This window comes from Mesocricetus auratus, unplaced genomic scaffold, assembly GCF_017639785.1.
Source record: "Mesocricetus auratus isolate SY011 unplaced genomic scaffold, BCM_Maur_2.0 Super-Scaffold_100676, whole genome shotgun sequence".
Taxonomy (NCBI): Eukaryota; Metazoa; Chordata; class Mammalia; order Rodentia; family Cricetidae; genus Mesocricetus; species Mesocricetus auratus.
The window spans coordinates 35134435-35152068 of record NW_024429266.1 but is presented as its reverse complement, the minus strand read 5'-3'; the positions used below and the strand labels follow the sequence as shown (position 1 = coordinate 35152068).

The window sequence follows — 17634 nt, the reverse complement described above, 5'->3', positions numbered from 1 at the left end:
TATCTGCCCTCTCAAGTAGCTTATGCAAGAATCAGTGTCAAAGGCTGGATAGATGGATAGATGTCACCGTAGTTAAAAGCATGGCCGCTGTTTCAGAGGACCCAGGTTCAATTCCCAGCATCCACATGGCAGTTCACAGCTGCCCATGATTTCTGTCACAGGCACCAGACATGCCCAAGGTACATAGACATATATGCAGGCAAAACACCCATACACAAAATAACTTTTAAATATTTTAAAAATCAGAGTCAGAGTTTTATTTAATTTCAAGTTACTTGGTTACTAAATATTTATTGTATTCCTGTGGCTATCTGAAACTCACGAAAGAAAACAATAGCTTTCAGGGTCAACTAATTTCAGGTTCTCATTACTGGAGTTGTTTCTTTATTTTGGTTTTTTAAGACAGGGTTTCTCTGTATAGCCCTGGATGTCCTGGAACTCACTCTATAGACCAGGCAGACCTCCACTTGGAGATTCGCCTGCCTCTGCCTCCCAAGTGCTAGGATTAAAGGCACCACCACCCAGCTACTAAAAAGTTCTCTATGTAAAGTTTTTGAGAGGAAAAAAGATATGTATGAAATCAATATTGAAAACTAAATAAATGAACATTTCTATGAACATGGGCTAATCCTATTGGAGTAGAATTGTGAACTTTGCCTTAAACGTTATATTGACACACTTCTGTTTCAGACAGAAACAGTGAAATACAAAGAAATCTATAGCAGTGTCAAGTTCCCCAGAAAAGGGTGAAACGGCTCCTGGGCTTGCTATTGGAAACAGTTTGGTCACTTTGAACTCCAGCCTTCAAGAAACAGGAACCGGGAGAGGAAAGTGAACCTTCCTAACACAGCAATTAAAAGGCCCCATAGTACCAAGTGTTCTATTTCACACCACTGTTAACCAGCAAAGCAGAACTATCTTCCCTTTGTAGTTCGTGGACCTGATCCTCGAAGCTACCGGGTGCGGTGGCACCGGGGCTCTCTACCAAGGTCCCCTGTCTTAGGGGTCGGGGATCTCTGTCCAGACCCTCGAAGAAGCAGCAGTTGGGTTTAGTGTAGGGATGGCCACCCAGGCCCCGCCCCTCGCCCCTCCCTCCTGACAGCACGGTCCTACTTAGGGTTCTGGGGTCGCTCCCTAGCGGCTCAGAAAGCCGAGGCTGCCACTCTGCCAGCACTTGCTGAGAATGGACAGCAAGGCGCGGAGCTCTTCCAGAGAGGGCCACGGGCGAGGTGACAGGTCCTCTTCTAGGGAGGACAAGAGGGCGAAGGCCGGAAGGGGCAGCGGAGGACGCACGCGCCCCGATGCTGGGTCGGAGCGACGGAGTGCCCGGCGGACCGGGACAGCTGGAGATCCCCGAGCCCCTGCCGCCACAGCCACCACCGCCACAGCCACCGTAGTGGACGTGGACGAGGTTCGGGGCTCCGGTGAAGAGGGCACCGACGTGGTGGCGCTGCTGGAGAGCGAGCGACCAGAGGAAGGTATGGAGGGCAGATCTGACCAGAGGGCAGGTGAGAGATATCAGACAAGTGGAGTGTGTTGCCCCACTGTGACAAAGCCAGATAGACTGCATCTGAGATTCCAGTTTCAGCGAAAAGAAAGGCATGAGGTAAGGCAATTACTGAGTGATGGAGACCAAAGTGCATCAGACGAAGTACAAATAGCAACATCAGCTAAATAGTTGGTCCTTTCGCCCAAGGGATGGAAGTTGGAAGAGAGTGGTTCAGGATGTGCCCAGTCAACATGCAGAGGAACCATCCCGATGGCTTTTGTGGCCATGGAAGGACCTGTGGACACAATGTGGGGGCTCTGAGCAACAACTGTGTGCCACTTCTCTCATCCTCGCCCATCAGTCTTACCCGAGTATGTTAACCTTCCTTTGGAATGGCCTCCCCCGCCCCACCCCCTAAAATGCAAAGGCAACGGAGCCCAGCCAAAGAGCCAGACCTGAGTTTAAATTTCAGCCTAGCCATTTGCTAGCCGTGTGACCACGGAAACAGCCTTCGCTACTGGCCATGTGACTACAATGTATGCTCATAGGGCAGATGTGAGGATAAAATAAGCCTTCCAATGCATCCTTGCACAATGTCAGCTAAATCTTTGCAAGCTAAATAGAGACCACCACCCTATCACGGGGCAGGACGCAAACAAAGGTGTCCCTTTCTCCACCGTGGATGCCACAACTCAGTCCTTTTCATAGCAAATGTAAGAAAAAAATCATTATGCTCAAAGTAAAGGATATCAGATGTTTGACAAAAGAAGCAGCATGCTACATTGCTGTCTGCTGGCTACATGGAGATTTAACCTTTCTAAGTACCAGCAATGCAATACATGCTGGATCATAGAACGCTACTATTTGTGGAAACCTCATGCAGCTGGCCTATAGGGACCATGCTCATACTTTTTGCTGATAACCCTCTGGTCCTTAGGAGAAGTTGTTGGTTCAGCACTATATAAATGCAAGCTAGTTGGTGCCAGGTCACAGCAGGGAAGTAGACAAGGGAGGGGGCCCCGTTTGTGGGGTCCTTTCTATGTGGCAGGCACACACTGGGTGTTTTGGTTTTGAATTGTTTAGTGGCATTCCATCACAGACGAGGAAAGATGCTCTGAGAAATTAAATATCTTGTTTGAGTTGGGCAGAACTTTCTAGAGGAACAGAATCAACAGAGGTGTACATAGGGGGTTGGCTTACATGATGGTCTGGGTAAGGCAGAAAATCAGGTCCCCATCCCAGACAGTGGGACACCTGTCACAACCCAGCCCTGAAAGTCCAGTCTATGAGAGTCTTTGGTATTGAGTCAAAGCACCATGGATGTGGAGCATAACCTTCTTACAAACACAAACTAATATTATGCCGGATAGGTGATTTCCAGAGACAGAGGAACCCTTACTCAGTAAAGGGAATCCAATGGAAGAAGGCAGGCAGTGCCAAGAGCTTGTAGACATTTCACACAGTGACACCTGAAACATGTCAGACATGAGCTGGCATCTCTACATGTGTGTGTCATTTTACCCTTGCATCAAATATATCAGATATAGCTCACAAGCTAGCTATTATCAGATAGTAATTGGTCCATATCCCATATATAGGGGAGGAAATTAGGCTTTAAAGAGGTCCTGTGCCTTGCTTAAAACTCAAAAATGGACATGAAATGATGGAACCAGAAGTGAAACCAACTATCCCCCCTCTTGCCTCCTGGTCCCCCAATTCCCCTGTCTGTCCAGAAGTTTATTCCACGTCCCATGGACCCACACAAACCATCACACAGACAACCCCAGACATGGGAACTATGGTCATTCTGATACCTGGCTCATACCAAATTTTCCAGACATGCCTCCAAACTCTTCTGACTTCAGTGCTAAGCACCAGACTGACCGATACTGCTCAGTAATTATGGTGATGTCTCAATATAATCATTTTCCTAGGTATCAAGTCCTCTGGGTTAGGGGTCTGTGAGTGGCTGCTTGTCCTCTCCTCCATGCTCTTCATCATCATAAGTTTCCCTTTCTCCATCTGGTTCTGCATAAAGGTGAGTGTCTACATAAACCCAAGAGATGATTTTCTGTTGTCTCTCTTAGATCATTCCCCCAACCAACCTATAGGCCTTCTGTCATGGCTAGGACAATACTTTAGCACATCATGTGTGTGTGTGTGTGTGTGTGTGCGTGTGTGTAAGGATGATATAGGTAGATGATAGGTAGGTAGGTAGATAGATAGATAGATAGATAGATAGATAGATAGATAGATATCCCTGTTAGTCTGAGAGACCCTTCAGAAGCTCCATATGGTTCATCTATGCTCAATGACACGAAGAGCAGATCATCCACTTTAACACTACAGGGAAATGTCTCAGGCAACTTCTACAGACCAGAAGAGACCATTAATTATCATTGGTTCCCAAGTGTTTTACTTACACTAATCCCAGAGGTAACTGAAGACCTGGATAGCTCAGGAAGCACATGCTGAGATAAAATTAGAAGCTGGAGGCATTTAGAGGAGAAAGAACAAGAATAGGTAGGGAAGGCAGGAGGATCTCTGTGGGTTCGAGGCCTACAGAGTAAGTTTCAGGACATCCAGAGCTATCAAACAGAGAAACCATGTCTCAAAAAAAAAGCAAAAAAGTGTGGGGGCATCTTTGATGACATAGTTTGATACTTGGGACAAAAGAAGTGGGAGAACTGGACAGAAGCAATGCTAGACTGTGTGTGGTGTGGCTCTCAAATAGCCACAGCCCACTTGAAAGGGAACCCCAAAGCAAAGTTTGCTTCATGGTGAGCAGAAAGGGTCAGGCCCCAGCATTCCTGACGTTCATTTTTCTTCACCAACTGGAGGCTGTGGCTGGACACTACAGATGTAATTAGTGCTGGTGTTGGTCCTATTCCTCACAGCATACAGTGGCTTTTCCTAACCCCCTCTCCCACTCTTCCCACTAGACTGCACTGGATTGTATCCCACGGTGTTTATTTTAGGGGGAGTTGCATCTATTTAAATTTTCATATGGTATCTAGTCTTTATTCTATACTGACAGGATGAATTATGTTTGTTCACTCTAGGATGTTAAAAATCCAACTTGGGGACTACGGTTATAGCTCAATTGGTAAGGTGCTTGCTGCAGACCTGAGATTGAACCACAGAACCCACATTTAAAAAAAAAAAACAAAACAAAAACAGGCGGTGGTGGCACATGATTTTAATCCCAGCACTTGGGAGGCAGAGGCAGGTGGATCTCTGTAAGTTCAAGGCCAGCCTGGTCTACAGAGCAAGTTCCAAGGCAACCAGGGCTATACAAAGAAACCCTGTCTAGAAACAACAACAACAAAACAAACAAACAAAAACCAGGCACTGTAGTGCACACTTGTAATTCTACTTAGCACTAGGAAGGTATCTAAGTTAGGTTTGCAATTGCCATGATGAAACACCATGACCAAAAGCAAGTTGGTAAGGAAAAGAGCTGATCTCACTTAGGCTTCCAAATCACAGTTCATCTTTGAAGGCAGTGAGGAACCTGGAGGCAGAAACTGATGCAGAGGCCATGGAGGGGTGCTGCTTACTGACTTGCTCCTCATGGCTTGCTTAGCCTGCTTTCTTACAGCACCCAGAACCACCAGGCCAGGGATGGCACCATCTACAGTGAGCTGAACCCTCTCATTCAGTCATCAATCAAGAAAATGTACCACAGGCCTGTGCACATCTGGGGCTCATCAGCTGACTAGCCTGGCTTGGTGAGCTCCAGGCTAATGAGAGACTCTATCAAAAAACAAAGTGGATGGTGATCAAAGAACAATAGCTAAGGTTGTCCATTATCCTCTGGCCTCCACGTTCACACTTGTTCTCACACACACACACAGCTGGTCATAATGTAAATTCTTTTTAAATGTTACTACATTTAGGCTACTGTCATGTTTGGGTGTTTTGCACCTATATTCATAAGAGAAATGGTTGTATAGGGTTTTTGTGGTATCTGTGATTCATCTTCATGGATCATAGTAATATTAGCCTCAGCTAATATATTGGGATTTTCCTCAATGTTCTTTTTTTTAAAGAATTTGTGAAAACTTGATAGTCATCAGGAATCAAATCTAGGCCTGTAGATATGTTAGGAAAGCACTGTACTGCCAACATATTTTCCCAGCCACAATGTAATGTTCTGATATGCATATATATCTGAAAATATTACCACAATCACACTAATATGGGCATCCCTTTCAGTTAAGATTTTTGTGTGATGAAAACACTTCAGGCTCTCTTAGTAAATTTCAAATATCATATTACACTATACAAATATAGCAGAGTCACCATACCATACAGTAGATCCCAGGATGCCTGCATCCTGCATAGTGGAACCTTTACCCCTTGCCCAGCATCTCCAATCTCCCTCATCCCCATATGACAACCATCATATGCTCTTTGCTCCCACATAAAAATGAAAATGTGAAATGTTTGTCTTTGCCTGGCTCATTTCACATAACAAAATGGCCTCTCGTTTTACTCTAGAGGTAATTAACACCTCCCTGTGTGCCCCCACTCGTGTGTGTGTGTGTGTGTGTGTGTGTGTGTGTGTGTGTGTGTTTAAAATCCGTCTGTTGATGAGCAGGTTGATTCATTATCTTGACTGTTGTGATAATACTGCAATGAATGAATGTGTAACTGCGAATCTCTTCCAGACACTGACTTCCATCCCAGCTCTCAGGGCAGGAGGATCTCTGTGAGTTCAAAGCCACTCTGGTCTATATAGCAAGTTCCAGACAAGCCAGGACTACATAGTGAGACCCTGCCTCAAAAAAAACTACTGACTCCTTTGTATATATTCTCTGGTGTAGAGTTGCTGGTGATAATTTTATTGAGGAATACTCATACTGTTTTCCATAATGAGTGGACCAATTTACATTCCTGGAAGCAGTGTACAAGGATTTCTACATTGTAGGAAGTTTAAAATAATTTAGTATTTGTATGTTTTCAGTTTTTCATCTTCTTGAGTTAGTTTGGGTATTTTATGTCTCAGCTAATTTCTTGGCATACAATTATTCCATATCATAGTCATTTCATTAACATAGTCAATGTCCTTATTCATTGATGTCTACACTTACTGTGTATAGATTTTAGAACATTCAGTGTTAATAGAAATCCAGTGTGTGTGTGTGTGTGTGTGTGTGTGTGTGTGTGTGTGTGTGTGTGAGATGGGGGACCACGTGCCTCAATGTACAGGTGGAGGGCAGAGGACAAACTCAGATGTTCTCACATTTCATTCTGTTTGAGACAGGTCTCTTTTGATGTTTGGTTGTGCACACCAGGCTAGCTGGCCCACAGGCTTCTTGGGCTTTATCTGCCTCTGCCTGCAGTCTCACTGGAGGAGCATGTGGGTTATACACATGCACTACCATTAGTCCAGCTCTACATGGGTCCTAGGGATTCAAATGTACATCCTTACTGCACTTATGCAGAAAGTGCTTTACCAATTGTGCAGTCTCTCCAGTTCCTATCCCACCCACCCCCCACCTTTTGAGACAAGGTCTATGTAACATTGGATGTCCTGGAACATGCTATGTGGACCACACAGAATGATTCTCCTGCCTCTGCCTCCCCCAAGTAATGAGATATTAGGTTGACCCACCATGCCTGGCATTGTTCTTAGTTCTCAAAACAAAAGATTTTGTTTGAGACAGTATCTCACCATGTAGACCCAGATGTCTTGGAACTACATAGGTCAGGCTAGCTTTAAACCCACAGAGATTTGCCTGCCTCTTCCTTCCACGTGTGATTCCGCTCCTGACTAACACAATATTTCTGTAACCTAAAATTCCTCCCATGTAAAAGTCTTTTGAATCCTTTTTTTTTCATTTGAAGTCACTTTAAAGTATTACCTTTTCCTTTAGGTTGTACAAGAGTATGAAAGAGTAATTATATTCCGACTGGGACATCTGCTCCCTGGAAGAGCCAAAGGCCCTGGTAAGAATTACCCTCCAAGATTTTAAAATTCTTATCCCACCTCATTGATGACTTCTTTAATCCATTAATAGCTACCATTAGTGTCTTAGATTACATTAAATTATTTGAGTCACTATATCTGCATTTCCAATCTGTTCATCAGAGGGCAGATTGTCACAAAATTCTCTGAAGAGCATTACTGATAGGTCACACCTGAAGAGAGGACAAGTGCAGGGAACCCCATACCAGGGCTAGTCTCATTGGATCAGCAAGGTGACTACAGACCTATAACTAATGATTGGTCTGAGTACAGTGTGTGTACAGTCATAATCCTGTGACTTCTCAGAGAAAATCTGAGCTAGTTCAGAATTGGGGATGGAGGCAGATGGGTCATGGAAACCAAACAAAATTCAGCATCTAGTAACAAATATGTCTTTAGTTGGTAGAAGAGGTACAGACTGAACCCTTCCATTGTTTCATAATGTCAAAGTCCACCTCCAGTGACACACTTCCTCCAAGAAGACCACACCTCCTAATCCTTCTAATCCTTTCAGATAGTGCCATTCCCTGGTGACTAAGCATTCAAATATATGAGCCTAAGGAGACCATTCTTTTCCAAAACATCATTGTCTCAAATCATCCAAGCAGCTTTAGGAAACTTTCAATTAACCAATCTACAGATAATGCATATTGAATCTGTATGTTGTCTGGGGTAAGGAGGACTAAATGGGCAACACAAATCTGCTGGCATAATATTGCTACTCCAATGATCCTGATACCCACATTTTCAGATCTGACACAGAAGTTGTTAGATCTAGCTGATGCACCACTATATTCACATAGGAAGACAATTTTACACAGTACCTAAAAGGCTCCAAGACACATTAATGTTAACATATGACACTGTACTTACAGAGCTTGAGTCTAGTGTAGAGACAGATATGTAAGAGATCTGCAAGGGTCAATATGATGCCTCAAGTGACCAAGTGATCTTACTCTCTTAAATAATCTCTATTATACCTGATATACTAAACTTAAGTTTAATAATGTACCCCCCTTTATCTTCAGAAGTGCCCACAGTTAAATAATGAATTATGTGACAATACTTTAGTTACAACGAAGCTAACCAATGGTCACTGGGTAATGGAGACTAAGAAGAGCCAAGCAGCCTGTCCCTGAGTAGACAATCCCCAGCAGTCTTCACACTTGCTGTTCACCTGTTACTTTCCTCATGCTTTCTTGTAGGCCTGTTCTTTTTTTTGCCATGCCTGGACACCTACCACAAGGTTGATCTCCGTCTCCAGACCTTGGAGATACCTTTCCATGAGGTGAGATGCTCACTATGATTGCTTTCTCTTGACATTTCTATGTTCTACTGTCCTACTCAGTCCCAAAGCAAAGTAACTATGCTCAAAAGTAGGAAGGAAAATCAGAGATGCGGACTAAATTAGAATGGAAAGCATCATTATCAAATTATACAACCAACTGAGTGATAGCCTATATAATGGGAAAATGTATTTTCAAATCATTTGTAAGAGTTTAATATATAGGATATAGAAAGAGTTCACGCAGATCCACAAAAGCCACAATGTAACTTTAAAAAATAGAAGAAGGAGCTGGGCGGTGGTGGCATATGCCTTTAATCCTAACACTCGGGAGGCAGAGGCAAACAGATCTCTGTGATTTCGAGACCAGCCTGGTCTACAAGAGCTAGTTCCAGGACAGCCTCCAAAGCCACAGAGAAACCCTGCTTCAAAAAACAAAAAACAAACAAACAAAAGACAAAGGAATTTATAATAGTTATCTTATATGTCAAGTAGGCTAGGCCTCAGTTATTGGTCCTATATTTAGTTAAACAAATCTGGATGTTATTGTGCATGTATTTGGTAGATTAGATTAGTATTTATATCAGTAGACTTTTAATAAAGTAGTTTACCCTTGATCATGTGGGTAAGCTTCATTCAATCAGCTGAAGGTTTTAAAGAACTGACCTTGACTTGAAGAGAAGTAAGTTTTCTTCTAGTAGGCAATATACTTTCCTGGGTCTCCAGGAAAACTTTTGGCCTTACCAGTTTTCATAATCACGTGAGCTAATCCTTTAAAAATGATCTAGCTCTACAAGCACTCATACACACTATTGGTTCTATTGTATGTATGTATGTAAAATCAGAGGTTGGAGAGATGGCTCACAATCAAAATACAGGAATATATAACAGAAGGGGGAAAAGTTGTCTCAGGGTTTTATTATTATGAATATACCACAGTTTATTCAACCAGTTACATATTGGCAATTCCAGTAAGCAGTACTGTGAACAGAAATTCTTTTTTTATTTTTTTATTTTTTTATTTTTTTATTTTTGGTTTTTATGAGACAGGGTTTCTCTGTATTGTTTTGGAGGCTGTCGGTCGAGCCCAGCCTCGAACTCACAGAGATAAAGACGTGCGCCGCCACCACCACCCGGCTGTGAACGGCAATTCTTATAGTTAATTCCTTAAATACATCCCCCTATGGTAAATGTCTACATATGGAGTCTTGGTTGTGGTTTTTATTGCTATGATAAACACCATAACCAAAAGCAATTTGGGAAGGAAAAGGGTATAGCTGAGGGAAGTCATGGTGGGAATTCAGGGCAGGAACTTGGAGGCAGGAACTAGAGCAGAGGCCATGGAGGAATGCAGATTACTGGCTTGTTCCTCCCAGCTTGTTCTGTTTTCTAATACAGCCCAGGACAACCTTCCCAGGGTTGGCACCACCCACAATGGGCTGAGTCCTCCTATCATCTCTCAAGAAAATGAATCACAGGCTTGCCTACAGGACAGTCCTATGGAGGCATTTTCTCCATTAAGATTCCTTCTTCCCAGATGACCTTAGCTTGTGTCAAATTCACATAGAAACTATCAGAGAAGATGGGGCTTTTGATGGAAATTCCCAGCTTGCCCTCTAATGTCATTCCAATGTGAAAGACCTTATGTTCCAGGAGACCCATTGGGCATCAGTTTAGGAAGGCCTTGACATAAAATCAATTGAGTTTTTTCATACAAGAAAATTATTCTTGTTTTTTTTTAATAAAGGGATCTCTACACGATTTCTTTAAATTATGAGGATTTGTTTTTGTTTTTGTTTTTTGAGACAGAGTTTCTCTGTGTAGCTTTGGAGCCTGTCCTGGCACTCGCTCTGTAGACCAGGTTGGCCTGAAACTCACAGAGATCTGCCTGCCTCTGCCTCCCGAGTGCTGGGATTAAAGGCGTGTGCCACCACCACCTGGCAAAATTATGAGTTCTTTCAAGTCTTTCTTCTGAGCCTGGATTGTGCTCATGCTCCACCCCCCACCCCACCGCATCTTTTTCTTCCTCCCACAGGCAAGTATTACTGACTCTTTAATGTGCTTGATAAAACCTTCATGCATTAAAAATATGTATGTCTATGTATGTCCATGTTGAATAAAGAATCAACCTCCCATTACTCTTTTGCTTTTCCCTTCTGTGGTCTTACTCCTGGAAAATGTACTTTAAATGCATTTAGTTCCCCTCTCCCACATAGGAAGGAGTCCAGGAATCTAGCCGGCCTTCAAACTTTTCTTCTCCTTAGGTGGTAACCAAAGATATGTTTATAATGGAGATAGATGCCATCTGTTACTACCGCATGGAAAACGCCTCTCTTCTGCTGAGCAGTCTTGCTCATGTGTCCAAAGCCGTCCAGTTCCTGGTGCAAACCACCACAAAGCGCCTCTTGGCACATCGGTCCCTCACTGAAATTCTCCTAGAAAGGAAGAGCATTGCCCAAGACCTAAAGGTACCAAGATGAGTTTAATGAAGAATTGGTCATTTGTTAAATTTGCCACATGCAATGCATTTTGGTCATTTAAGATGCCATCCCTTGGGGAGCAGACAGTCAATGACATCATTAAGCTGGGGTACAGATTTTTCCCTCCCTCCCCAAGGTCACTCCCCAGTGACCTTAAGCACACTGTGAAATACCAGCATAGTACAGAGTGTTGGAAGCAGCCATAGGCAGGAGGGCATGAGTGCTGGGGATGGGCAGGATGTTAATGACAGTGTATTAAGATGAGGAGGCATGGTGCCCAGACACTGAGATAAACACAGTGTGCCCAAAGGTAATTAATAGTAAATTCAAGTAAGACTTTCAGAGTCCAGATACCACACACCCTTTCATGATGAATTGCCAATTTATTCAGACTTAATTGATTTGGAATTAGAGGGGAGAACAGAAGTAAAAACTGCCACTGGAGAAACGGCTCGGTGGGTAAAGCGCTTGCTGTGCAAGCGTGAGTCCTGAGTCTAGATCTCCAGAGACCACGTAAAAAGCTGGGTGTGGCAATGCGAGTGGCCTGGCATAAGGCAGAGCTGGGGTGGGGGTTGGGAAGCCAACTAGTCTAGCCAAGTAATGGGCTTCCAGTCCAGTGAGAGACCCTATCTCAGGAAATAAAGTGGAGATGCAAATAAAGGAAATAAAATAGAGAGAGACATTCAATGTTGACCTAGGACTTTTGTAGTCACAAACATGGGCACACACACACACACACACACACACACACACACACCAAAATGAAAAAGAAAGGTCCCTTCTAAGCAGTTTTACTGAGTCCACAGGCAGCCAGCTCTATGGTCTCATGCACAGTCAGGGTAGACATCTCCATTACCAAGACATGGTGGCAAGAGATATTAAAACAGAGAACAAAGCAAGGCTGCAGGCAGCTGGCCAGTCAGGTGGCATTTCTCACCAGGGACTCAGCCCAGTACTGAAGTCACAGGGATACCAAAACTGGATTGGGAGACTGATAGGAAGAAAGATGTGAAACAGGAAACACAAGAACCAAAGACTGGCAGTGACTGCTTATAGAACCTGAAAACACGCAGTGTCCAAATGTCTGTGACTTGTCCAGGAACACCAGTGACTAGTGTTCATATCCTGAGGGGAAGTGAAGGAGCTGGAAAATACGGAGATGCTGGAAGGAGGGAAAGATGAGTGACATGCAGGAGCTGATGTTTGGGTCCCTCTGCATGCTCCCCACTGTCCCCTTCAGTCCCTTCCTTGTGCACCCCTCTCCTCTGAAGGAGAAGTGTCAGGCTGCTGGTATCCAAGCTCAGTTTTGTTGCAGTGAGTTTTAACTTCGGTATTCACATGCCTGTCTCTCCAGATGATGAAGGCGGTGGACTTGGCACAGTGCAGTGTATTGGGATGAATAAAGAAGTGGCCCAACTGTGGAGCCTCCTCCCTCCCTCCCTTTCTGCAGTCTACCACCCCACCTGCTTAGCCTTCAGCCATCAGGCATCTTCTCTTCCTCACGATGCCTCCTGAGCTATTTCCTTTGCCTGGAATTCCCGCCTCCCGTCCACAGGACAGACCTTATTTGTGCTTTACAATGCCAGCTCACCTATGATGCTTTTCTCCACATTTCTTACTCACACCTGCTCCCTCTAATTAGTTGGCCCCCAGGGTTTGCAATGCTCTGAGATTAGTATTTATCCACTAAGAAATGATCTTAAGCTAAGTTTAAAATGAACATGTTCCAGCATGGAGGGCTCTAAGGCCTATCCCTCACCCATTTCCAACTTCAATGGTGGAGGGCAGAGAGGACTACGAAGCATTGGGAACATAACACTACCAGCATTGAGGAAGTGAAAGCAGCCTAAAATTTTTAGCCATTTGGCAGGGTCTGAGCCCAGAGATGCTATTATTTAACGAGGGAATTTTAAAACAAACTGAAAATAAAATGTCTCATCTGTACTAGTCCCCTATTTGCTCAGTTAACAAATATTCCCAAACCTGGTGGCTCAAAATAGCACAGCTTACTGGACTCTTTTGTAGCCTGAGGACCAGAGTGCAGAATCAGCTTCACTGGGCTTATGTTCAGGCATCACCATGGCAGAGTCCTTCTGGGGGATGAGATAGAATCCAATACCTTGCCATTCTCGGAACCTAGCTCCACCTGCATTCCTCCTCTCCCCCCAACCCCCACCCCAACTTCACAGTGCACCAGCCCCATCCCTGCTCCCTTCATCACAATACCTTCTCTTCTAGAGTTAAAGCCTCTCTCAGATGAAGACACTTGTGATTATATCCTCCCAGAACCTTTGATTTAATCACATCCTAAAGTCACAGGTCCTAGGGACATGAGCATCTTTGAGAGTCATTATTCAGGTTCCTACATCATCTTTAGATTCAGTGATTATTTAATAGCTCTGTGCAAGTTAATCAACTCTGCCCCAGACACTGTGACATTGAAAAGCAGTGCTCCTTGAAAGGACCCATTCTGAGGACAGATCAGTGGCCTTGCTTGATGTAAGCAGGAGGGGGGGTTAGTAGCTGGGGAGGCAAGTCTCACTCGCATCTCACCTCTTCCCTCCACAGGTTGCCTTGGATTCGGTGACCTGTACTTGGGGCATCAAAGTGGAGAGAACTGAAATGTAGGTAGGAAAAGAACCAGAAAGTATTTGAAAAATCATTTCAAATACCCAGCCACATTGATACTAGAAAAAATGACCTAACATCTCATAGCCAAGATGCAATTGCTACAATATCCAAGCAAACCATCCTTGTGGATTTTAATTATGCATTAAGGGGTCTTTTTACATGAAACTTAGCATTTTAATCATGTTTTGGTATTAGTTTAGTGGTTCTAGTCCTAAATTCACATTTCTATCGCCCCCAAAACCTACAAGCAAGAACTCTCTAACCCCATCACCCCATTCTCTTTCTATGGATATGCCTATTGTTCTGGATATTTCACAGAAATGTAATCATAGCATGCTTCCTTTCACTTTGCATAATTTTTCAAGGTTCACCCATGGTGTGGCAGACATCAGTACTTCATTCCATTTTATGCTCAAATCATTCCATTGTATGACCACATGAAATTTTGTTTTTATATTCCTTAATTAAGACTTTGGAACTAGTTTGGAAAGTGCTATGATGAAATTTTACTTTTGTGTCTTTTATGCAGTGTACTAGAATTGTTTTTTGTTCTAATTTTCTTTTATGAAATCAATTTTCTTTTATAAACTTAAATGAATTCCTCTGATTTTTGTTTTTAATTGTATAGCTCTTCAAAGTTGTTTTTCATTATTCAAACTTAATAACTTAGATTTACATGAAATCTTAAGTGAGAAAGATAACCATAAACTGTGAACACAAAATATAGGCCCTGAAATTAGAGTGCCTTAGCCCCATTCAACCTTCATAGTGGTAAAACCTGCCCTGAGGGCACTGACTCCAGATGTGCTCTTCTCTGTTCATCTTCCATGTCAGAACTCTAGGAACAGCTCTGTCTGTTCATTTAGAATTTACTATACAGGGCTGGAGATGGCTCAGTGCTTTAGAGAATTTCTGCTCTTCCATAGGACCTGGGTTCAATCTCAGCTCACAACTGTCTGTAACTCCAGATGCCCTCTTCTGGTCTCATGGGTAACAGGCATGTATATGTATATGGTGTACAGACATACATGTAGGAAAAATACCCATACACATAAATCTTTAAATAAAAAAGAATTTGCTATTCATGGAACAACAGTAGGCAGGGGCAAGTCTGTGAGACACCCTGGCACTACTACGGTCAGGGTGCACACCTATGCAGTCTGTCTTCTTTTTGCCCTGGCACTATGATCAGGGCATACACCTATGCTGTCTGCTTCTTTTTCAGCAAGGACGTGAGGCTGCCGGCTGGCCTTCAGCACTCTCTGGCTGTGGAAGCTGAGGCTCAAAGACAGGCCAAAGTGCGGGTGAGCCTCTCCTGAGCTCTCCATCCTCCCACCCATGCCTTTGGAGAGCAACTGAGAGCCCAGTAGAGCCTCCTGGTGGACAGCATTTCCCCTGTGCTCTCCCACATTGGTCCAGGAACTGAATGGAATCCGCTGTATCTTCAGCACAGTTGACAGTGTATTCACAGGACATCTAGGTCTCTGAACCAGTTAGTTATCGGTGCCCCGGTTTAGGTAGCATCTGTGAGATGGGCCAAGAACCTTCTCTTCTGAAATGCTTACCCATTCTTTTTTTTTATACCAAGTTATAATTCCATGTCTGTCCCCAGAACTAAGACTAAATTGTCCTCCATATGGAAAGCACAATTCTACTAAGTTTTCAAGCCTACCACACATTAACAATACCCCTAAACTCGATGTATACTTGTCATGACAAATCCACCTTCAATTTTGATGGCTAGTTTTATCTGTTCCCTCCACCTCACAATCCATCAGAGAAAGACTAAGTCTAGTGGTCTGTGTCCCACATTTAGCAGTGCCTGCCACTGGATGGTGAGCACTTAAAACCCTCATGAAATGAAGAAACATGATCACGTTGCTTTTCTTCATATATGCTCTATAGATGATTGCTGCAGAAGGGGAAAGGGCTGCTTCTGAGTCCCTGAGGATGGCAGCTGAGATCCTGTCAGGCACCCCAGGTGCTGTTCAGCTTCGATACCTGCACACTCTTCAATCATTGTCCACAGAGAAGCCATCCACTGTGGTTTTACCTTTACCATTTGACATGCTAAACCTTCTGTCTTCTCCCAGCAACAGAACACAAGGAAGCATCAACTACCCAAATTCTTCCAAGCCTGTTGAACCACTAAATCGCAAAAAGAAGGACTCTCCTATGTTATAGGGGTGATGGGCAAAAAGCAATGTGAATCTATCATATAAAACTATAACCTGAGTGAGGTGTTCAATCCTCCCTGGCCTTGTTTGGTTGCCAAATAGAAGGCCTTTTGAATATGTGGTGTCACAAGATGGCCAGATGCATGAGAGCACAGTGAAATGACAGTGGCAGACAAGGCATCTAACCATGGGTGGATCATCTCATCATGGTACTTATAGAAGAGAGATTTAGAATTTTGAATCTATACATGGTTCAATTTTGATTTCTGAAGAATTAGTTCAAATGTCTTCCAAAGTGTGTTAACTGGCTCCTTTAACAAGGTCTTTGCAGTTCCCACAGCCCTTTCTGTGAGCCCCTATCCATGTGCTCATCATACTGAGTGGTAAGTCTGTGCTTAGGATACACATCTCCCACCTTTCCACATTCTTCAAACTCCCGCTCAAACAGCCCATTAAGCTCTGCTCCCGGCATTTAACAACCTTTCAAGCCTACAGTTCCAAATTCTCCCACAAAATAGTCCAATGTGTAAAAGCCTCATGGTCATGCTTGTCATGGCAACGACCCCACTTTCTCAGCACCTATTCTGTCCTAGTTTCATTTCTGTTTTTAAGATAAAATACTCCACAACAAGAAACTTAAAGGAGAAATGGCTTGTTTTAGCTCACAATTCCAGATTATGGTCCATCACTGTAGGGAAGTTAATTAAGGCAGGGACTTGAAGCAACTCTTAGTCACATTATACATGGAAATGCAAGCAGGAACCTAAAGCAACTGGTCACATCATGGTGGAGTGAACAACTAAATGAGTCCATGATACATAGTTTCTTGAGTTCAGCTCAATTTATCCACTCATCCAGTTCAGAGGGCTCCCTTCCTAGGGAATGGTATCACCTACCATGGACTCATCTTCCCACAGTGATTAACTTAAAACAGTACCTTACAGACATGTCCACAGGACAACCTAATGTAGATAATCCCTCATCAATCTTTTCTGAGGTGATTCAAAGCTAACCATCATATCGATATAGTAATACCCTGTCTCAAAGCTAAAAACAAAAATAGTCACTTGTGCCAATGTAACTAAAGCCTAGAGTAGTGGCTTTCACCCTTCCTTTCTAATGCAGTTTAATACAGCTCCTCATGCTGTGGTGACTCCCAACCATAAAATTATTTTTGCTACTATTTTGTAACTGTAATTTTGCTGTTATGAATCAATGTCAATATCTGTGTTTTCTGATGCTCTTAGGTGAACTCTATGAAAAAGTTATTAGATCCCAAAGTGATCATGACCCACAGATTGAGAACCATTGACCTATAAATTACAGAGAAATAGTTCTTGTATATGGTTACTTAACCCTAATGCCTTCCAACTTTGGTTCCTACTTGTATTCTTTTTGTGATATTTGTTTCACATACACACATACTTCAGAAATTGTCATATCAAGTCCTAACTGCTTGCTGCCATATACAGTGTACTTCAATGTATAAGACCATGTGTTGGAGAATCCCCTTACTGGTAAGAAGTTATGCTGACAATCAACCCAAGCATGTGTCAGGGTGCTATCCTTCGTGTGATACAGATCTTATGGACATGAGA

At 43.3% G+C, this 17634-nt stretch overlaps 1 protein-coding gene across 2 annotated transcripts; it reads left to right on the top strand.

Moving 5' to 3' along the window:
* Positions 1 to 1183: 1183 nt before the first annotated feature.
* Positions 1184 to 16058, top strand: Nphs2 (NPHS2 stomatin family member, podocin). Of its 2 annotated transcripts, XM_005071309.3 has the most exons (8): positions 1184 to 1478; positions 3424 to 3527; positions 7372 to 7444; positions 8669 to 8751; positions 11013 to 11216; positions 13797 to 13852; positions 15085 to 15163; positions 15765 to 16058. In XM_005071309.3, exons 1-8 carry the CDS (start codon positions 1184 to 1186, stop codon positions 16041 to 16043), a joined length of 1173 nt encoding a protein of 390 aa, XP_005071366.1. In that variant the 3' UTR covers positions 16044 to 16058. The 2 variants fall into 2 exon arrangements, with proteins under 2 accessions (XP_005071366.1, XP_040594830.1); XM_040738896.1 differs by lacking the exon at positions 11013 to 11216.
* Positions 16059 to 17634: the final 1576 nt, after the last annotated feature.